The sequence below is a fragment of the Lineus longissimus genome, chromosome 19 (assembly GCF_910592395.1).
Source record: "Lineus longissimus chromosome 19, tnLinLong1.2, whole genome shotgun sequence".
Lineage (NCBI taxonomy): Eukaryota > Metazoa > Nemertea > Pilidiophora > Heteronemertea > Lineidae > Lineus > Lineus longissimus.
Window position 1 is genome coordinate 47,714 of NC_088326.1, and position 16,308 is coordinate 64,021.

General features: G+C 41.6%; 2 protein-coding genes and 1 non-coding gene across 9 annotated transcripts in view; 1 reads left to right on the forward strand and 2 right to left on the reverse strand.

Moving 5' to 3' along the window:
• The window catches only part of LOC135502910 (clavesin-2-like), a 36,553-nt gene extending 34,369 nt beyond the window's left edge, over nucleotides 1-2,184 (forward strand). For all 7 annotated transcript variants that reach the window (XM_064796100.1, XM_064796104.1, XM_064796099.1 and 4 more), the window contains one exon: nucleotides 70-2,184. In XM_064796100.1, coding sequence (XP_064652170.1) covers nucleotides 70-187 — 118 coding nt within the window. In that variant the 3' untranslated portion in view covers nucleotides 188-2,184. The remainder of the gene's footprint in view (nucleotides 1-69) is intronic.
• A 2,276-nt stretch (nucleotides 2,185-4,460) lies between these two features.
• Nucleotides 4,461-7,511, reverse strand: LOC135502909 (uncharacterized). The gene is made up of 3 exons (XM_064796097.1): nucleotides 7,186-7,511; nucleotides 5,837-6,246; nucleotides 4,461-5,441 (listed from the first exon to the last, which is right to left on the reverse strand). Exons 2-3 carry the CDS (start codon nucleotides 6,095-6,097, stop codon nucleotides 4,461-4,463), a joined length of 1,242 nt encoding a protein of 413 aa, XP_064652167.1. The 5' UTR covers nucleotides 6,098-6,246; nucleotides 7,186-7,511.
• Nucleotides 7,512-8,348: 837 nt separating this feature from the next.
• Nucleotides 8,349-8,420, reverse strand: Trnad-guc (transfer RNA aspartic acid (anticodon GUC)). Its single transcript has one exon. It is a non-coding gene; the product is annotated as a tRNA-Asp (tRNA).
• Between the last annotated feature and the right edge of the window lie 7,888 nt (nucleotides 8,421-16,308).

The following is a 16,308-nucleotide window of genomic DNA, read 5'->3' on the forward strand; positions in this document are numbered from 1 at the left end:
GCTACTGCGGAAAGTTAAGTCACATTGGTTAATTGATTGATTGATTGATTGATTGATTATCTATTACAGGAAGTCAGAGACATTTCCGCTCGATCAGTACACCAGCCAAGGTGAATCGTCTTCAAAACCGTCAACGGAAGAAAAACGGACAACATTACTTGATGAGGAGTTCTTCCTGATAGACTGATTACGATATGAGTAGGAACTTGATGAGGAGTTCTTCCTGATAGACTGATTACGATATGAGTAGGAACTTGATGAGGAGTTCTTCCTGATAGACTGATTACGATATGAGTAGGAACTTGATGAGGAGTTCTTCCTGATAGACTGATTACGATATGAGTAGGAACTTGATGAGGAGTTCTTCCTGATAGACTGATTACGATATGAGTAGGAACTTGATGAGGAGTTCTTCCTGATAGATTGATTACGATATGAGCAGGAACTTGATGAGGAGTTCTTCCTGATAGACTGATTACGTATATGAGTAGGGACTTGATGAGGAGTTCTTCCTGATAGACTGATTACGATATGAGTAGGAACTTGATGAGGAGTTCTTCCTGACAGACTGATTACGATATGAGTAGGGACTTGATGAGGAGTTCTTCCTGATAGACTGATTACGATATGAGTAGGAAGTGACATGTAGAGTGACGATTTTATAATAACACTTTTGAGACACTTTGGGGAAGTTTTTGACAAGGCGTGTAATTGAGAAGGAAAGACGAAGGCCATTCTGAGGTGGATATGGTGCAATTCTGAAGGTGCCTTGCAATCCGATTTCAGGGGCATGAGCATTTCCCTCTTTGCGGGGTCTCAGATAAGGAATCAATCAATCAGGTGTAACTGTAGTGATGAATTGTAAGCCATGTGTACCATAGTAATGGGGGTTAAATTAAACATCGTGACAGGGAAGAGATTATTCAAGGTCTGGTTGATTCAGCTGAGGGGTTGAGGGGCTCTTCACAAGGGTAAACAAGGTGGAGAAGAAAGGACAAAGGACTTAAACAAAGTACATTGTACAAGAATTGGTAAGGCATTGTTCACTGTGTGTGCTAATCTCTGCATTGCAGGTAAAGAACCATTACAAGGTTGATTAGCTATGAGTGTTAGAAGTCAGAAGATAAACAGCGGACTTATTCACTGCTGGCGAATCATCTGATGATGATGAATGATATGGGATAGCGGTGGACATGGTACTTTTGATGCTTGTTCCATCAGGCTGTACATACAGTCCTCGAGAGTTTGCAATGGATGTTGTTACGTTTAGGCATCCGCAGTTGGGAACAGGTGCTCTCGTAAATGTCATCTGTGGATGGGGGGGGGTGGAGTTTCTGAGTTGGTCTCCTGGAATAATAGGAAGGACATCAAGCTTAACTTGGGGAATGAGCGTAGACCCCTCCTCACTGAATTCTGCAAGTGGAGAAGCGGGCCAGTTTGTGGCTCGAATTGTAAAGATTGTAAATAGTTTTGTAACCTCCCAATCTTGTTGTGAAAATGTTGTTTGTGAAGAAATATTTATTGGTTATTTATTTGTGTAAATTATGTGTATGTAGGCAATTTGCAATGTAAAACCAGTGCTTATTTTTAACATACCTCTGTGAAACCAGTGCTTATTTTCAACAGACCTTTGTGAAACCAGTGCTTATTTTCAACAGACCTTTGTGAAACCAGTGCTATATACGACCTGTAACCAGAGAGCATTCAGCCTCGTAAACAGCCTACACCTACAAGAGGTAATTAGTGACCATCATAGAATCAAAATGTCCCGAGTTCTGATTTGGTAGATTTTGGTCCGAATGGAGTGGTCTGATGTGTAGTTAAAGGCACTACAGCCAATTGATGTCAGCATTCAGCTGGTCACCTCCTCGATTTACTCATTCATCTCAGATATGTGATGGACAGAAAAGACAGAAAAGACAGAGCCGACAGTCTATTCTTTATGACTCTTCATCAGCATTCGCATGCTCTACCTTTCCAGATCAGGATACCACGCAAAGTTTAAGACAAGTTAGCAACAAAGTTTTTAGCGAGGCCAAATTGTTGTCTTTTGTTAAGCTAAATAATAAGTTCGTTCTGTACTGCCTGAAGTGCTTTTTGTTATTCATCAACAAGATTTAATAAATGTACATTGATGTTCCTAGAAAAAAACCAAACATTGACAATAAACAATTTTCTGATGAAGTGTTGTTTGTTTCATTTGTTAAGTACAGGTTGTCAAGTACTTTCGGTTAAATCTGGGTTGTGGTGCCATCTTCAGAGTTGAATTTTTTTATAAGTTCAAAATTTAGAAAAATTTTCAAAGACAAATAACTTTTGGGACTGATGATGTTTCTTCATTTTGAGCAGAAAAAAAACAAACCAAGTGAAAAAAATATTTATAAAATAAAAATATGATAAAAGCAAAATTCTACTTTCCGACCACAAGTTTCATTAGTCCATGTTAATCAACAATGACAGTCGAACTAGGGTCTCAAGTCAATTTGAGCCTGCGGAAAGCAAGCGTTTAGATCGCAAATCGCGGCGGAAAACACAAATGTAGAGATATAGCCTGTAGTCAGGTTTCAATACATTGGCGCTTTAATGAGCAGGTTGTTAGTAAACATTTAACTTGGATAAGATTTAAGGGGGGAACCCCCTGAGAATACCCTGGGAGGGGTTCAAGGCTTATCGTCATTAGGAGAGACTATGTCACTAGAACTGGTCGGCAGTCTCGCCATGTCTTAGAAGGTACGGCTGTAGCAACAACAGGTAGGTCTAACCAATGTACCATCAAACGTGATATTGGTGTGGCATTTCAACAGTGTTTCTTGAGGAGGCTAAACATTTGATAATCCCTCAAGACCCTGCTGTGTAAGACCTGTTTAATAGACCTGACCTGACCGATTGACATGATCTTGACGTCCCAGAGGAGACGCGCGCAGGGAACACATGCATCCGAAGTCATTTCACGCATATTTCCAATAATCAAAATCATCTGCGAGTTATTGTGCTAGTGCAAGGTAGGTGTTTGAAAGCAAGTTTTTCCATTTCCTGTGAAGGGGCAAAAAACCAAATGAGCTCTACGGCAAGTGCATTTGACCACCTTCTTCCACTTACCATATCCGATTAGCAAGACTGTCTATTACATCGTGCGTCAAAAGTAAGTAATAGGTAATTTTCCTTCTGATATTCAGGTAATGGCAAGTCATCGACACACGGGGGTGCGACCCATCGCCTGGAGCAGCCACCGACTCAACCACTGCTACAAGTCCGTGAAACCAACCAGCAAGATCTGTACCCACCTCCTCTTGCACAGGAACGTGCCACGTAACTTCCTGCCCAACCACGGCTGGTACGAAAAACCGGAAGGAGATATGGAGTTGGTAAACAGCATCCTGACGCACCAGCAGGCCCGGGCAAGGACGTTCCTCTGCATGAAGGACTACTCCGGGTGGGAACCTAGGAGCATCAGGGCGTCACCACTCAATCAACAACCCTCAGCTCGGTCTATCAGCGTATCCCGCTCAAGAGATGGATCGTATCGTTTACCGGAAATCGAAGACTCCTGGCGCAGAGTTCCGAAACTATCTGAGAAACGGATGAAGGAAATAGTGCAGAGACTGGCAAAGTATGATCCTCAGAGGATACCAGAGTCGAAGGGAGTACCGCAGGTCGTTTATGTGCCAATCTCGTGCCCTGTCAAGAAACAAGCGCAGTACACCTCGGAACAAGTCAGTGCTATGGTGGCGAGGTTGGCACGCGGAAACAATGGTAAATCTCGCGGGAACACGTCGAGAGGCTCAACATGTAAATATAAAAGCAGGCCTCTCACGCGACAGAACGCCTCCACAAAAATAGACGAGATTGTCGGCAGACTCTCAACGTATGACCAGAATCGGTTTCCCGCTGAATCTCGCAGACCATTGAGATTTGCACCACCGCCTTCCATGACTATGCAACTTCGGCCAAAAAGTACCGACGACAACAGGGCACGCCCTCAACGAGAGGAGTTTGCATCAATGCGAGCAGTTCCAGCCGCGAGTGACAGTTTGGAGAATCATTCAAGCCGAAGGAGCAATGCGAACGGAAATGGCGATGAAAATGACAGCCATGTCACGTCACGTGAGGCTGCAGAGGACGCTTGTGGGCGTGTGACTGATTCCGGGGTGGTTGGGTGCAGCAGAGCATCTGTGGATTCCATTGGAGGACTGAACTAGAAAATCGTCAAGAAATGAGCAGACAGTGAAGATAGCTATGAAATTATCGAATTAGGCTGGATTTACTTGGTGACCACATTGTCTGTTGGGAATGGCGTCTGCTAGTATAAGTCGTATGTCCCCCAAGCACTTTGGACTAATTCAGTTGATGACTTGCGCACTCACCGATATCGCGAAAAACTAACACTTGTATCCTATATTGGTTTACTTTATAAACGAACGTGGCTGGCTCTCAACATTTCATATTTTCTTTAGGAAAGGTCAAATTGGGTAATAGAAATGAATGACTCTGTGACCTTTGACCTTCTGACCCTTGTGGAGAATCTTTGCAGGGATCAACTGTAACACATTGCCATGTTGATCAATGCGCATATTGGTGGAGGCACCTCGGCGGACCTTCAGGTTAAGTCGGATTCTCAAGGTAACAACAGGGGTTTTACAAACAACTTTCGGGGAAATGGCCTGTTTGGGGACACACTTCACTTCGAACCCATCAGTTGTAACAAATCCATGAAAGACAAAGATCAACAGCGACGATTTATAATCATGTAGTGAAGAAAAAAGTCTCTGCCATTTAAAGTTTAGTTTATGGGCAGTGAATATGCGATAGTTTGACCAGATGTGGTGCAGGGTGATGCTGTAGTGTTTAGGAATAACTTGATAAAGCCAGGTGAAATCTGTCTCGAGAAAAAAAAAGGCACTTTTTATTCGACCGTTTTTCAGGTGAGGCTTTATGTTTCTCTTATTCCTGAGATGCATGAGCAATTCCTTCTTGCCAGACATACTGTTAGTAGTAATTGCAATTTCGTAATCATAGACCCAAAACTTTCTCCCACATTTATACATAATCTTGGAATAAGTGAGAAGTGTGGGGGTAACGGAGCAGAAGTTTGGTAACAAAATCCGCCCGACAACTTCTCCCTTCTTGAAGTCGTAGAGTTCAAATTTCCCGGCCCTTAACATCAACGTTACAGTGGGGTATTCATCCGATTGAAAATCCATGATATGCAGCTCCCCTAGCGTCGAAATCTTCCACTTGTATGTTAGCCTCATCGTGTAGTCTTCCCAATGGTATTTGTGAATGATGATGTCATAGGGTGTTACAAGGCTGCCATGAAACATGACAGAGGTTATAAGATATCCGGATAGAATCTGGTTAAAGCACGTGTCACTCGTCCTGGCTAATATGATAGGGGGTATAACTGTAAATCTCGGCCCCATACGGTACCTACCCAAATTATGCTGCAAAAGAAACGACTATTGTTGCATGATGTTAAGATATGACACTCAATTGCCTGTGTTGATACAAAGCACCCTCCATACTCCATCGTTTGACCTTCGATACCTCTAAGTCCTCTTGCCCTAGTAACGTTTCTCACATCTACTCTACCTCCGGAGCGGTATGATTAAACTGCTCAAAACCTAAATATAAACTCTAGGAATCTTCTATGTTTCGACTTTCTTTCGGAGAGGCTATACACCTATCACACTGGTCAATAACAGTAAAAGCTGACGAAGAAGAGGACTGAAAGTCTGGCCTGCTACTGAACAGCAAGGCATCCTGTTTGGCAAGGGAGTGATCCACGATGCTCTGATGGTGATAAAGATGATGATGAAAGGCTCCAACGCATAATTACCTTCGCTTGAAACATTCTAATGCCATTTTCGTCATACACTTCACCCTTCTCCATACAGGTGCCTTTCCGCTTGCTCCTCTGACAGACAAACACGTCCTCCTCCGCCCACAGGTTGATGACAGTGCAACCATCCATCATGACGCAGAGGACGGCACACAGCACGTGAGATATTACCACTTTGTTACCTAAGTCTGGCTGAATGATGACTTTATTTCGGACGAGGAAATGTAATGCTGTGGCCTTTTCCGTGACAATCCGCATCGTCTATTAATAGACGTTAGTTTGGGGCTTTAAACAACTTTCAACTCGGCTTTAAGCAAGCATCACAGACACAGGCGGCGCCATCGTACGGTCTACGTTTTTATGTATAATATTTAGCTCCTTTGAGAAGTTTTTTGTAAGAAGAGTGTCTAGAATTGCAAGAAAACTAAGACCCACGACTAAGCAAAACAAGTATAATTTCTTATGTGGCCTCATGGAAAAAAGGGGCGAAATGGGAATAATTTAGGGGCGAATTCGGAAGGGGCGAAGTGGGAAGGGGCGAAATGGAAAGACACCGAGGGGTTCAGAGAACACAAAAATAGTATTCTAAGCCAAACACTCTAAGGTAAGGTTTGTACTTAGTGGGATAAAGTATGATGCGACAGGCTTTTGTTATTTCACGATGGACTTCATCCAAGCAGTGAAAAGATCGCATGCCTGGTAAATGTGTGCAAAATCAGGTCATCGCATTCCATGGAAATATACCAAAGGAAGAAGATAGAAAATGAGAAGTGCCAACACGACGTCACATTATGAAGAGTAGGTGTGTCTATTTACATGATGATAAAGGCAAGAACGTGGCAGAGCTTTATGAAGAGTAGGTGTGTCTATTTACATGATGATAAAGGCAAGAACGTGGCAGAGCTTTGGATTTGTCGCCATCTCATAAAACGGACCAACACAATCTCGTCTGTATTGGAACTTAGCCCAAAGACGTGGCGGTTTGCCGTCCGAGTGCGAACACACATCATCACTGAGAGCAAACATCCACATAAACGTGTCACGTAGCATGGTATCAGTATTGTACGCAGCGTTAGTGAACGGCGCTTATGCGGAGGAAAGCCTTTGCACGAAAAGTATACAATGTACAACACTTGTAATCGACCTAAGGACCATCGACTGACACCACTGAATCGGGTGAACGATTATATGCAATTTATGTCATCGTCAGGAAATCAGGCGCTGCTGGGGTTCTTAGCACTCACTAGCTAGCCTCCGCCACTCACTCACTTGACGTTCAATTTAACTTGATGTTAGAGCGGCTTGACTAAAGGATATAACATCAAGATAAAGTTTCTGGGACCAACCTCGTTTTAAACAACTCGGCCCAGCTCCTTGTCGTTCCATTTAATGGTAGCACTTTTATAAAACCACAGAGTAACACATTTCGCCTGTGACTCAATAAATATGATTTTATTTTCCGTCCGCCTGTCTTGAACTGGTAGAGGTTGGCCCGAACGCCAAACCTTCATGTGGTAAAGAATGCTGCTGCCACTACACCCGTGAGGCACTGCATCGTTCTCCTTCTTGTTAATTAACCATTTGAAACAATAAAACACCTGGACACCAACGCGTGCCAGATCACCTCCTCGAGCCGCCACTTTGGGATCTGACATTCGGAAATCCTCGAAGCGGTTTAATGATATCTCCACGATTTTCTCTTTTCCCCATAAAGTGCCTCAGGTATCCATTTGAGGTGACAATTCATGATGAACTCCGCCAATTCAATTGAAAGCAAATTAAAAATATCATAGGAACAAAAGATGCAACATTTTGAAATGTTGGAGATTAGGCGTTCATACAATAGATCAACACTGGGCCTACACTTCGTTTAGAAAAAAAAATCGATTGATAATTTCCATTGATTTATGATTAGCGTAGTGGGAATGGTTGTTTGATCTTCATGGCTTTTTGTGATACCCGTCAAAACTGAAATGCCTGTGTTTTAGTTCAGCTTACAAGTTTGCCCTATTTGTCCGTTTTAGAACAGATAAAGTTCCCGGATTCTGACATGTCCGAACAAAACTATAGCTTAGGGTAGCATACTTTTGTAATCCGTGCTAAGTTATGATAAAGAAAGGGGTAACCTGATTCTGTAGCGCTTGTATTTTCAGAACTTAGAACGCTATTTTTGCCAGGCTGGTCGGTAATGAAGTGTGAAACTAGAGAGAGGGGGCCGTAGGAGTTATGATCAGCTTTGATGATATGTCAGCCTGGTCTCGACGACTAATATTGCCTGTGCTTCATGAATGACGGTACAAGATAGTCAAGCACTTGCAAGACACAGCGGCCATTAATCGACACACCGAGATAACTTTCAGCCACCCTAGCTCGGCCGAGACACTGCCAAAGTCTCTAACAGGAGGAACAATCGCCAGACAAACCAGGAAATGAATAGCTTGTTTTATGTGGGACCCCACACACTTCGTTAAAAGCAGGTTGAAAAAAATAAATGCGAAAAATATTTACTCTCTCCGGCCGGGAATCGAACCCGGGTCTCCCGCGTGACAGGCGGGGATACTTACCACTATACTACCGAAGATTGCTGGTAGTGAGGGCGATCAGCGCATGATTGATTCTCAGGCGCTGCAGTGTGACGTCACAACGTGTTCAATGACCTTCATCACATTATCTTGACCAATAGCAGAACCCAAGTCATGTTTCATAATCCAGACAACGTGATTGAGACACTTGAGATTCCTTTTAGATTAAATTTCTCACTTTTGATAGCAGGTTACGCTTTAATCAGTGTGTCCAAGGATTATCATTGGCCTAATGTTAATGCCTACAGTTGGGTTTTCACACGCTTCACCTTCATGTGACATTTTCTGTATTTTCAAGGCAAAGGGTTTGTTAAGTAATCCAATATGGCCGACAGAAATCCAAAATGGCCGCCAACTCTCATAAACTTTAATATCTGCCAGTTTCCTTTCCACACTTCAATCAAATGTTTTGAACTCCACATACTCTTGGCAACTATGGTCTCAATGTCTGATCGAATTTTCCTCATAGCCATAAATAACTGGTGAACGTAACATCCAATCCCCAAATTGAGTATTGCAATCTGGCGCAATCCGGCTCTCCCGGTGCGCGACCCCGACGCATGTTTCGCGTTCCAAACTTAACTGTTAATTAAAGGTAAATTCCTGTTGAGCATGCCGCGATGGTGTTTGATTTCACCAGGTGGGTGGAAACCTTTCGTGAATGAATTCTTCATGACTTATTCATACCGGTTATTCAGGTTGTTTTTAATGAATGGTCGAAAGACCAATTAGCAGAGTATACAGTTGTACGCCATCATGACTGGCAACATAGTGCAAAACAACTTGTCATTCTCAAGCAGCATGTCTTCAAAGTCACCAATATTCAACCTTTTTTAAAGTAGGGCCTGCTTTTTCTCAACAATTCCAGATCAAAATGTTTCCGCCCAATATTCGACAACAGAAACCAAGATCATCATTCATTCCTGAGCTCACAGTCCAACCAATTTCATTCGATCTGACTGTGGCATCGTGATTCAGTTTAATCTGACTGTGTCACCGTGAGTCAGTGCAGCAGTGAGTTTTCGCAAATCTCACGAATTGCAAATCACGGTTGTTATCAGAATCTTTCAACGTGGCATTGTTATCATCACTTGTGTCCTTGTTATGTATTGTTTCCATACACATGTACAAAGGTATGACTCCCACGACATGAATACATGAACGCAGCAGTTGGCCTTCTTTTGTGAACCAGATTAAAGTCTCCATTGTAAAGGCCTATTACATAACATGCCAGTGAAAACCTCTATTAGGTCATCGGTAATAAAACCACAGCTAGACATATAATAAATCAATCACGGTCGAGGGACGCAGACATTACAGAGGTTGCGCACCGATCCAGAACTTAAAATGTCCTTGTGCAGGTGCACGGACAGGAAAACTTTCGTCAGTTCTGTTGAATCGATTGAAATGAAATGAAATGAAATGAAATGTGATTCACGATTAAAGTCGAGTCGTAACTGATGTGCAACCGCTCTCTGTGTTCCCAGATCAATCAAAGCGGCAATGTTTACAAGTTATCAGAAGACATCTGTGCCTGTTCGACACTGAAAGCATCGCCATGGCTTCTAACTGGTGACAGAAGGCTGCTTAAAGAGGTGGCCATGTGTGTCCTCACTTATGACCCGATATACACCCTTCGCCACGCTCACTGAGGCCCATTCAGAATGAAGGAAAGTCCCATTGGCGCACCAGTCACGCTAATTGAAGTATTTCATGCCAATGCAGAGAAAATGAAACCGGCACAACCAAAGTAAATTCTTGAAGCAACCGTTTCTGACACAAACTAAGAATAATATTGAGTTAACCCCGCTGCGGTACCGACCAGTTAAACGACCAACTTGGTTTCCTGTCGACATTCTCGCCTCATTTACAGCAAGACGTGATATTATTTTAAGTTCACCTATATTTTCACACCTGCCCAAATTATTCGATTCATGAAACTCTCAAATGTAAACAGTCATAAAAGTGACAATGTTAGGCTGACGTCATGGCCCTTGTCATGGAGGTCACGACCTGACCTTGTCTTGCTGATTGGTGTCAAGGACTCTGACTGAATCCTAAAAAGGAAGACTGGCAAAGCCAAATAAATCATCAGATATTTTCTTGTCATTTGGCAGCCATACTTGATTAGATGGCCAAGATGAACAAAGATATCTCGGCGGAATGAACACTGAATTGTTGTAATCTTAGCAGATTCGAACTGATTAATTCTCTCAAACATGCTTAAGTCTGTTAACAAAATGTTTAAAAAATGGTCCAAGTGAACAACTACTGTACATCAAAGAGAATCGAACTATCGTTATACGCCATTAATGTTTTACGATTGATTTCTAGTGTTCAATATTGTCGTATTTGTATAAGCAAGGGTCATTGGTGAGTGTATTTGAGCTTGGCATATTCCAGGCTAGTGATGCTATTTGTATTGGGTCCGTGCAGCTCTAGGCAAATCAGCGAGTGTCAAACAGACACCGTGAAACAGGAAATGGCATTGGCTGCAGAATGTTGGCATGGTTTGCAAGGCAAACTCAAACCATGATGACAAAACCAGGCTATCAAAGCCTCAATTCTCTTTTGTTACGCGTATTACAAATATTTGAGGTTGTCACACTAGAAAGTGGTATTTCGCCTGGTTTAATGCAGTAAGTGTTGCTTTTAGCAATAGAAAAAGAAGTACACTATTACGTCGGCGAGACTGTTGAGAGGGAATTACTGGCAATGGTGACAGTTTTTCGTGTTTATAGCTGAAAGTGCGTCCGGGGACCTGGATGTCACAGCAGCTGATGTTGTGAACACCACCGCGGAGTTCTGGCAGGACAAGAGCGAGGGTGCACTTATATGGCCAATAGAGCATGGGGAGATTGGAAGAGAGTTAGGTCATGCCAGCAGCCGAGAAGATCAAGAGTATCGAGTATGCCACAGTTCTGGCTCGATATCAAGACAACTCTTGACCTGACGTACTTGATAACAAAACATATTCACAGCCTTAAAATAGCTTCTTCCTCTTTGATTTGATTGGTCTATGACCTCACCTTTGCACACTTTCCATTTCAATGGAAGTGTGGACCACTTGTGACCGACATGTCTGCAATCCTGGGGCTAGTTTTGGTAAGATAGCAGAAGTAACGGGTTCAGAAGGTTGAAGGGCCACCTGACATTAATGTCATGAAATCTGGTCAAACGTATTTTCAATCTAATTCCATTTAATTTCAAGCATGATTCCGGGAAACGTTTTATTTTCGTACCTCTTCCCTCATAAATCTCATGTTTTGTTGATCAGACTACACTCCACATCAAGTACCAAAGGCATCCAAAAATACCATCTCACCAATTCCCAAATTGATTAAACATCGTTGACCTCTGCTGAGGCCACGTGTATGCTATTCATAGTTCAATCAAAGTGATAAGTCACAGCTGTTCTATATCACAAATCACTCTTGAAATTGAAAATTGTCTTTGCATGAATCTTGTGTGCTATTAGTAGAAATCATCCTAACCCTAGGGCAGGGAGGGGGCATCATCCTAACCCTAGGGCAGGGAGGGGGCATCATCCTAACCCTAGGGCAGGGAGGGGGTATTTTCCATTGCCAAGGGTCTCACTCCCTCATTGAACAATAGTGGAGGATTCATTCTCCAGGGGACTATTGTAACTTCCACACCAGTGTGACAGGAAACCATGATCTGTGTTGGGGTAACCTCTCATGTTGTTTTTGGGTTGCCCTCGACAACAAGTTTCCATTGTCACATATGATGAGCAGATTTCCTCTTTAGTTTTCCTTTCCAGTTCCTTGGACAGTTTGACCAGTGACGAAGTTCTATTGTCAAAAGTCATTACCAAGGTTTCTGTTACAATGACATTCATTTGTCTATAATCTTATAGAATAGCTCTAGGGTGTGAGCGTGACAGAAGACTTCTTAACTTATTAGTCAACAGTTCCATTTCACCGAACAGCAGGTTTTTTTCGCCTTGCTTCGTCAGAAGGGAACTATCTTAACATTGTGTTTGACTTTTATTTCCAGGAACAGTTCCTGTTAATGTCATTTCTTCAGCAAACATGCATGAACGATTCACAAAATCTTCGTCGTCAAACCATGGAGTTTCCATGAATAGCCAGGACCACGCTGTCATGAGATAACTAAAGAAATGAAATAATTGTGCAATTACCATACTTCAGAGACGGCGAGTGACAGTTCAGGCGCGAGCAGGAACTTACAGAGCGGCATGATGTCCCGCAAACAACTATTTAAAACTGACTGTGTAATTGATGGATAATGACCACTTTTATCAGTCCTAAGAAACGTCGTGTTTGACTGAAAATGACCATCTGGGGTGGCAAACAAGCCTAACGTTAGGTACATGTACGTATAGTTAGTTAATACCCCCCCCCCCCTTAATAACTGTACTTCGGTAGCTCAGTTGTCTGAGGCGCTGACCCGATTGGTTTTTCTTTTTGCGCTGGTTCGAATCCCAGCGGTCCCCAACTATGTGAAATTGAGCAACTTCAACGTGTCAACACACGATTCTGATAAGACCACCCAAGGGTTTTATTTTCGATTCCGAATCCTAGGGTCCTCTTTATTCTACATATGAAGTGTGAACACCCACGTCCCTGTGGTAATTTAGTTATAAGCAATAGCGCGAGACTGACATACTTCACGGGGTGTTTAGGTACTAAGCTATCTTTGGAGTTTATTCCGTTTTCCGAAGCATTAAGCGACTGAGAGTATTACTACCCCTGGAGAGGATGCTGTTCTGTGAGGCCTGGGTGGTGAGAAGCAAGTAGGGTTAAGTGCTTTGCCAAAAGATGCGATATGTACCGGTGCCGGTAATGCCGCCGCTGTTTCACGCCGTCATCCCCAAAGGGAATCGGAGATTTCCTGAACGTATCCGTTAAATGCCGAATGAAATCATTTTGGCGTCGATGCAGGTGATGCTCGCTTTAACAGTCCATTCCAACTCAATCAGTTATGTGTTACACATATCAACACAAAAAAAGAAGCTAACACATTAAATACTTTCGTTTTCTTTTATTATTTTTTTCAGCATTTTTATTTAAATATTACTCACATAGTCTCTTTTAAATAAACAAGGAAACACCGCCATGTTTAACATAAATTACATATTCAAATCCTTCTTATTCTTCGAATAAAAATAAATGATAATTTTCGAGATAATGCCAATATTTGTATCGCCACCCAAGCAAGTCAATAAACCATCCCCAGGATATGTCACAACATACATGTCATACCTTTACTTTGACCACAAATGAGTCCTAGGGACAAGTTTAGAAAATTGCATATGACATAATCACGAACCCAGAAGACATAATTTCTCTCTTCATCTCGCTCCCTATAACTTTAGCTATACGGTACACATTGGGCATAGTTCTGTGTACAAGTTTTTAGCTTTAGTTTTATGGTAAAAAAACTTTCACTTTGTGCGTTTTCTTTTTCAATACTTACATTTTTTACAAATATTACATTTTATGCTTGATTTTATCAAGCAGTGTCCAAATACTAGAAATATAACCGAAAATGAAAGCGAGGCTCATCGCCAGTAATAAGAAGATAAAAACTCATGCGCAAAGGTTATTGCACTTCCGGTCAAACATAGAAATATAACACCCTCGACCCAGGAAAGATAAGCCAAACACCAAGCTGTCTCCATGGTTACAAGTTCAAATGATAGCACATAGTTAAGAGAAATATACTCATTACAGATTAAAAGATATTCAAGTTATTCGCGTTAATCTTATGATAGGAAAAATGTTTTCTTTTGCAATACACAAACGTTATCCCTTGCCTATCTGAGATTAGATCATCACTACCTTTCGTCAGTGGCGTATATTCACCAAGTTCACAAACTTTTGATATTCCCACTATAAGCACTCATGTATCATGATTCACGCATGAATTCGAACAAGTCCTTTCGATAAATTCCCAATTTGTAGTTTATGATTAGTGGTCTCTATTACATAACGTGAATATGCAAGCAAGCTTTATTTGATCTCCCAGCTTTATCGAGGCCAGTTTTTAAACCAAGTATTGATGCATGAAATCAAGTTTCACATTCCTCTCCTAATCGCAACACTAGCGAGCAAAACTGTATTACAAAATGATTTCTCAAATGAAACATTATGAAGTTCTCTCAACTGTTAAGGCCTTTCGCATCCTGAAGCTACACAACCATTTTATAATAATGAATTTTCTATTATAATTCTGATTTCATAACAAACGACTTGTGATTATTCAGTCTTTAAAACTTTCACTCGTGCCTGGTCGGTCACTTGTGCCCGAGAATTTTTCTTTTTTTATATCACATGGTCGATAGTTTTAGAATATTGTTTTTGAAACAAAATATGATAGTGCAGTCATTTATGTTCATGAAATGTTCTTTGTCATGGTAACAAGTTGTTTTTTTACTAGCCCTTTTTCGCCATTTGTAACTGTTCAAAGTTCTCGAACCTGACATCATGTTTTTAATGCGTCAGATAATCATCTTAAAACAGTCGTTCCCAACAATGAAAACTTATAAGCTGGTGAAGTATATGACATTGTATGATATTCTTTAAGAGATACAAATGTATACATCTCTGTGACACTGTGTATGCTTGGCTTGAGTAAGTCCTTGTACACTGATTATGTATAAAACCATTGTACAAAGGCAGGAGTGTTAAAGCTTTTCTCCACCAAATAATGTTTCACACGCTATGAATGAATAAGCTGGATCAAACATTGTGACATCTTATTTCCTCAAGGGGAAGAGGGAAACACTCGTGATTTGTTGATTTCGGCATTGCAATAACTAATTATGAACCCTTTCCCAACATGAGCCTTTCACACAATGGACATTACCAAAGGCCTTTGTTATCTATTCTGTGTGTTCATTTCATATGGTAATGCACTTTTGCTAGGAAAATTAAGGCTGCATTGTTGTTAATGACTACCAAGTGTCAGGACTACAGGACTGGTCAACATGATTTATGGCTAAAGGAAGGGGCTGCTCTCATACACATGTGGAAAGATATATCAGACGACCAGTTTTAATGTTTTAAATGTTGGTATCGATGCCTACAGTGCATGGGCTTGTGTCGCTAGCGAAGCCCAGACGTCTGAACAACTAAGTAGCTTATTAGTTCATGTATTACATTACCAAAGCACAAAAAGCCAACACAAATCCAGGGTTTATGTTTGTCATTGGGTGATTTGGCCCTTACATCCCCGTAAGGGCATATCTAGGTCAAATCTAACCCGCTCCAAAGGTATATACAGGAGAACAGTTTTTTCTAGTTCTACAATTTGATTGCCGATTATGTTCGACCAATCATAACTATATGAATAAATAACGATAAATTATCCTAACCACATAATGTTACGGATTTTCTCTTTCTATGTGACAACATCTCCGATTAGTACCTGCCCGTAGCAACTTTGTTTCAAGAATGTGGGATTGCTTTTTTCAACTCAACTCGTCCGGAGATTGCCTACCCTTTACACTAAGTAACATCTTTCCAAAACCCGCATCTTTCTAAAATGCCATCGAAGATTTACCCAGTACGTGCGTTTTCACTTGAACTTCTGTTTATAATATATTCCGTGTCAGTTCAAATCATATACTTAACAGATCGTATATCTTCAACTGATTTATAGGATGATTTGGCCAGTGGTGCATAAACCACAAATACCAGGGTTCCGCATTCACAGCCCTGGACACATTTTGATAAATGATTGTAACATGTATACGAATGGGACTTAGCCGTCATGCTGGCTGTATTTGAGAAAGATCTATCGATTAATTGGTGTGGTATTGTTGTTACTGGTGTCTACTGAGGTGAGACGACAGGGGATGTATTCATGTCAGAGAGGACGAGGTCACGTCCTACATATCAA

Excerpts from the sequence above, each read along its gene's own strand:
- LOC135502909 (XM_064796097.1), bottom strand. The coding sequence starts at position 6,097 with ATGCGGATTGTCACGGAAAAGGCCACAGCATTACATTTCCTCGTCCGA. Across the intron at positions 5,442-5,836 it reads TTAGAATGTTTCAAGCGAAG|CATAATTTGGGTAGGTACCG; the intron begins GTAATTATGCGT and ends TTTCTTTTGCAG.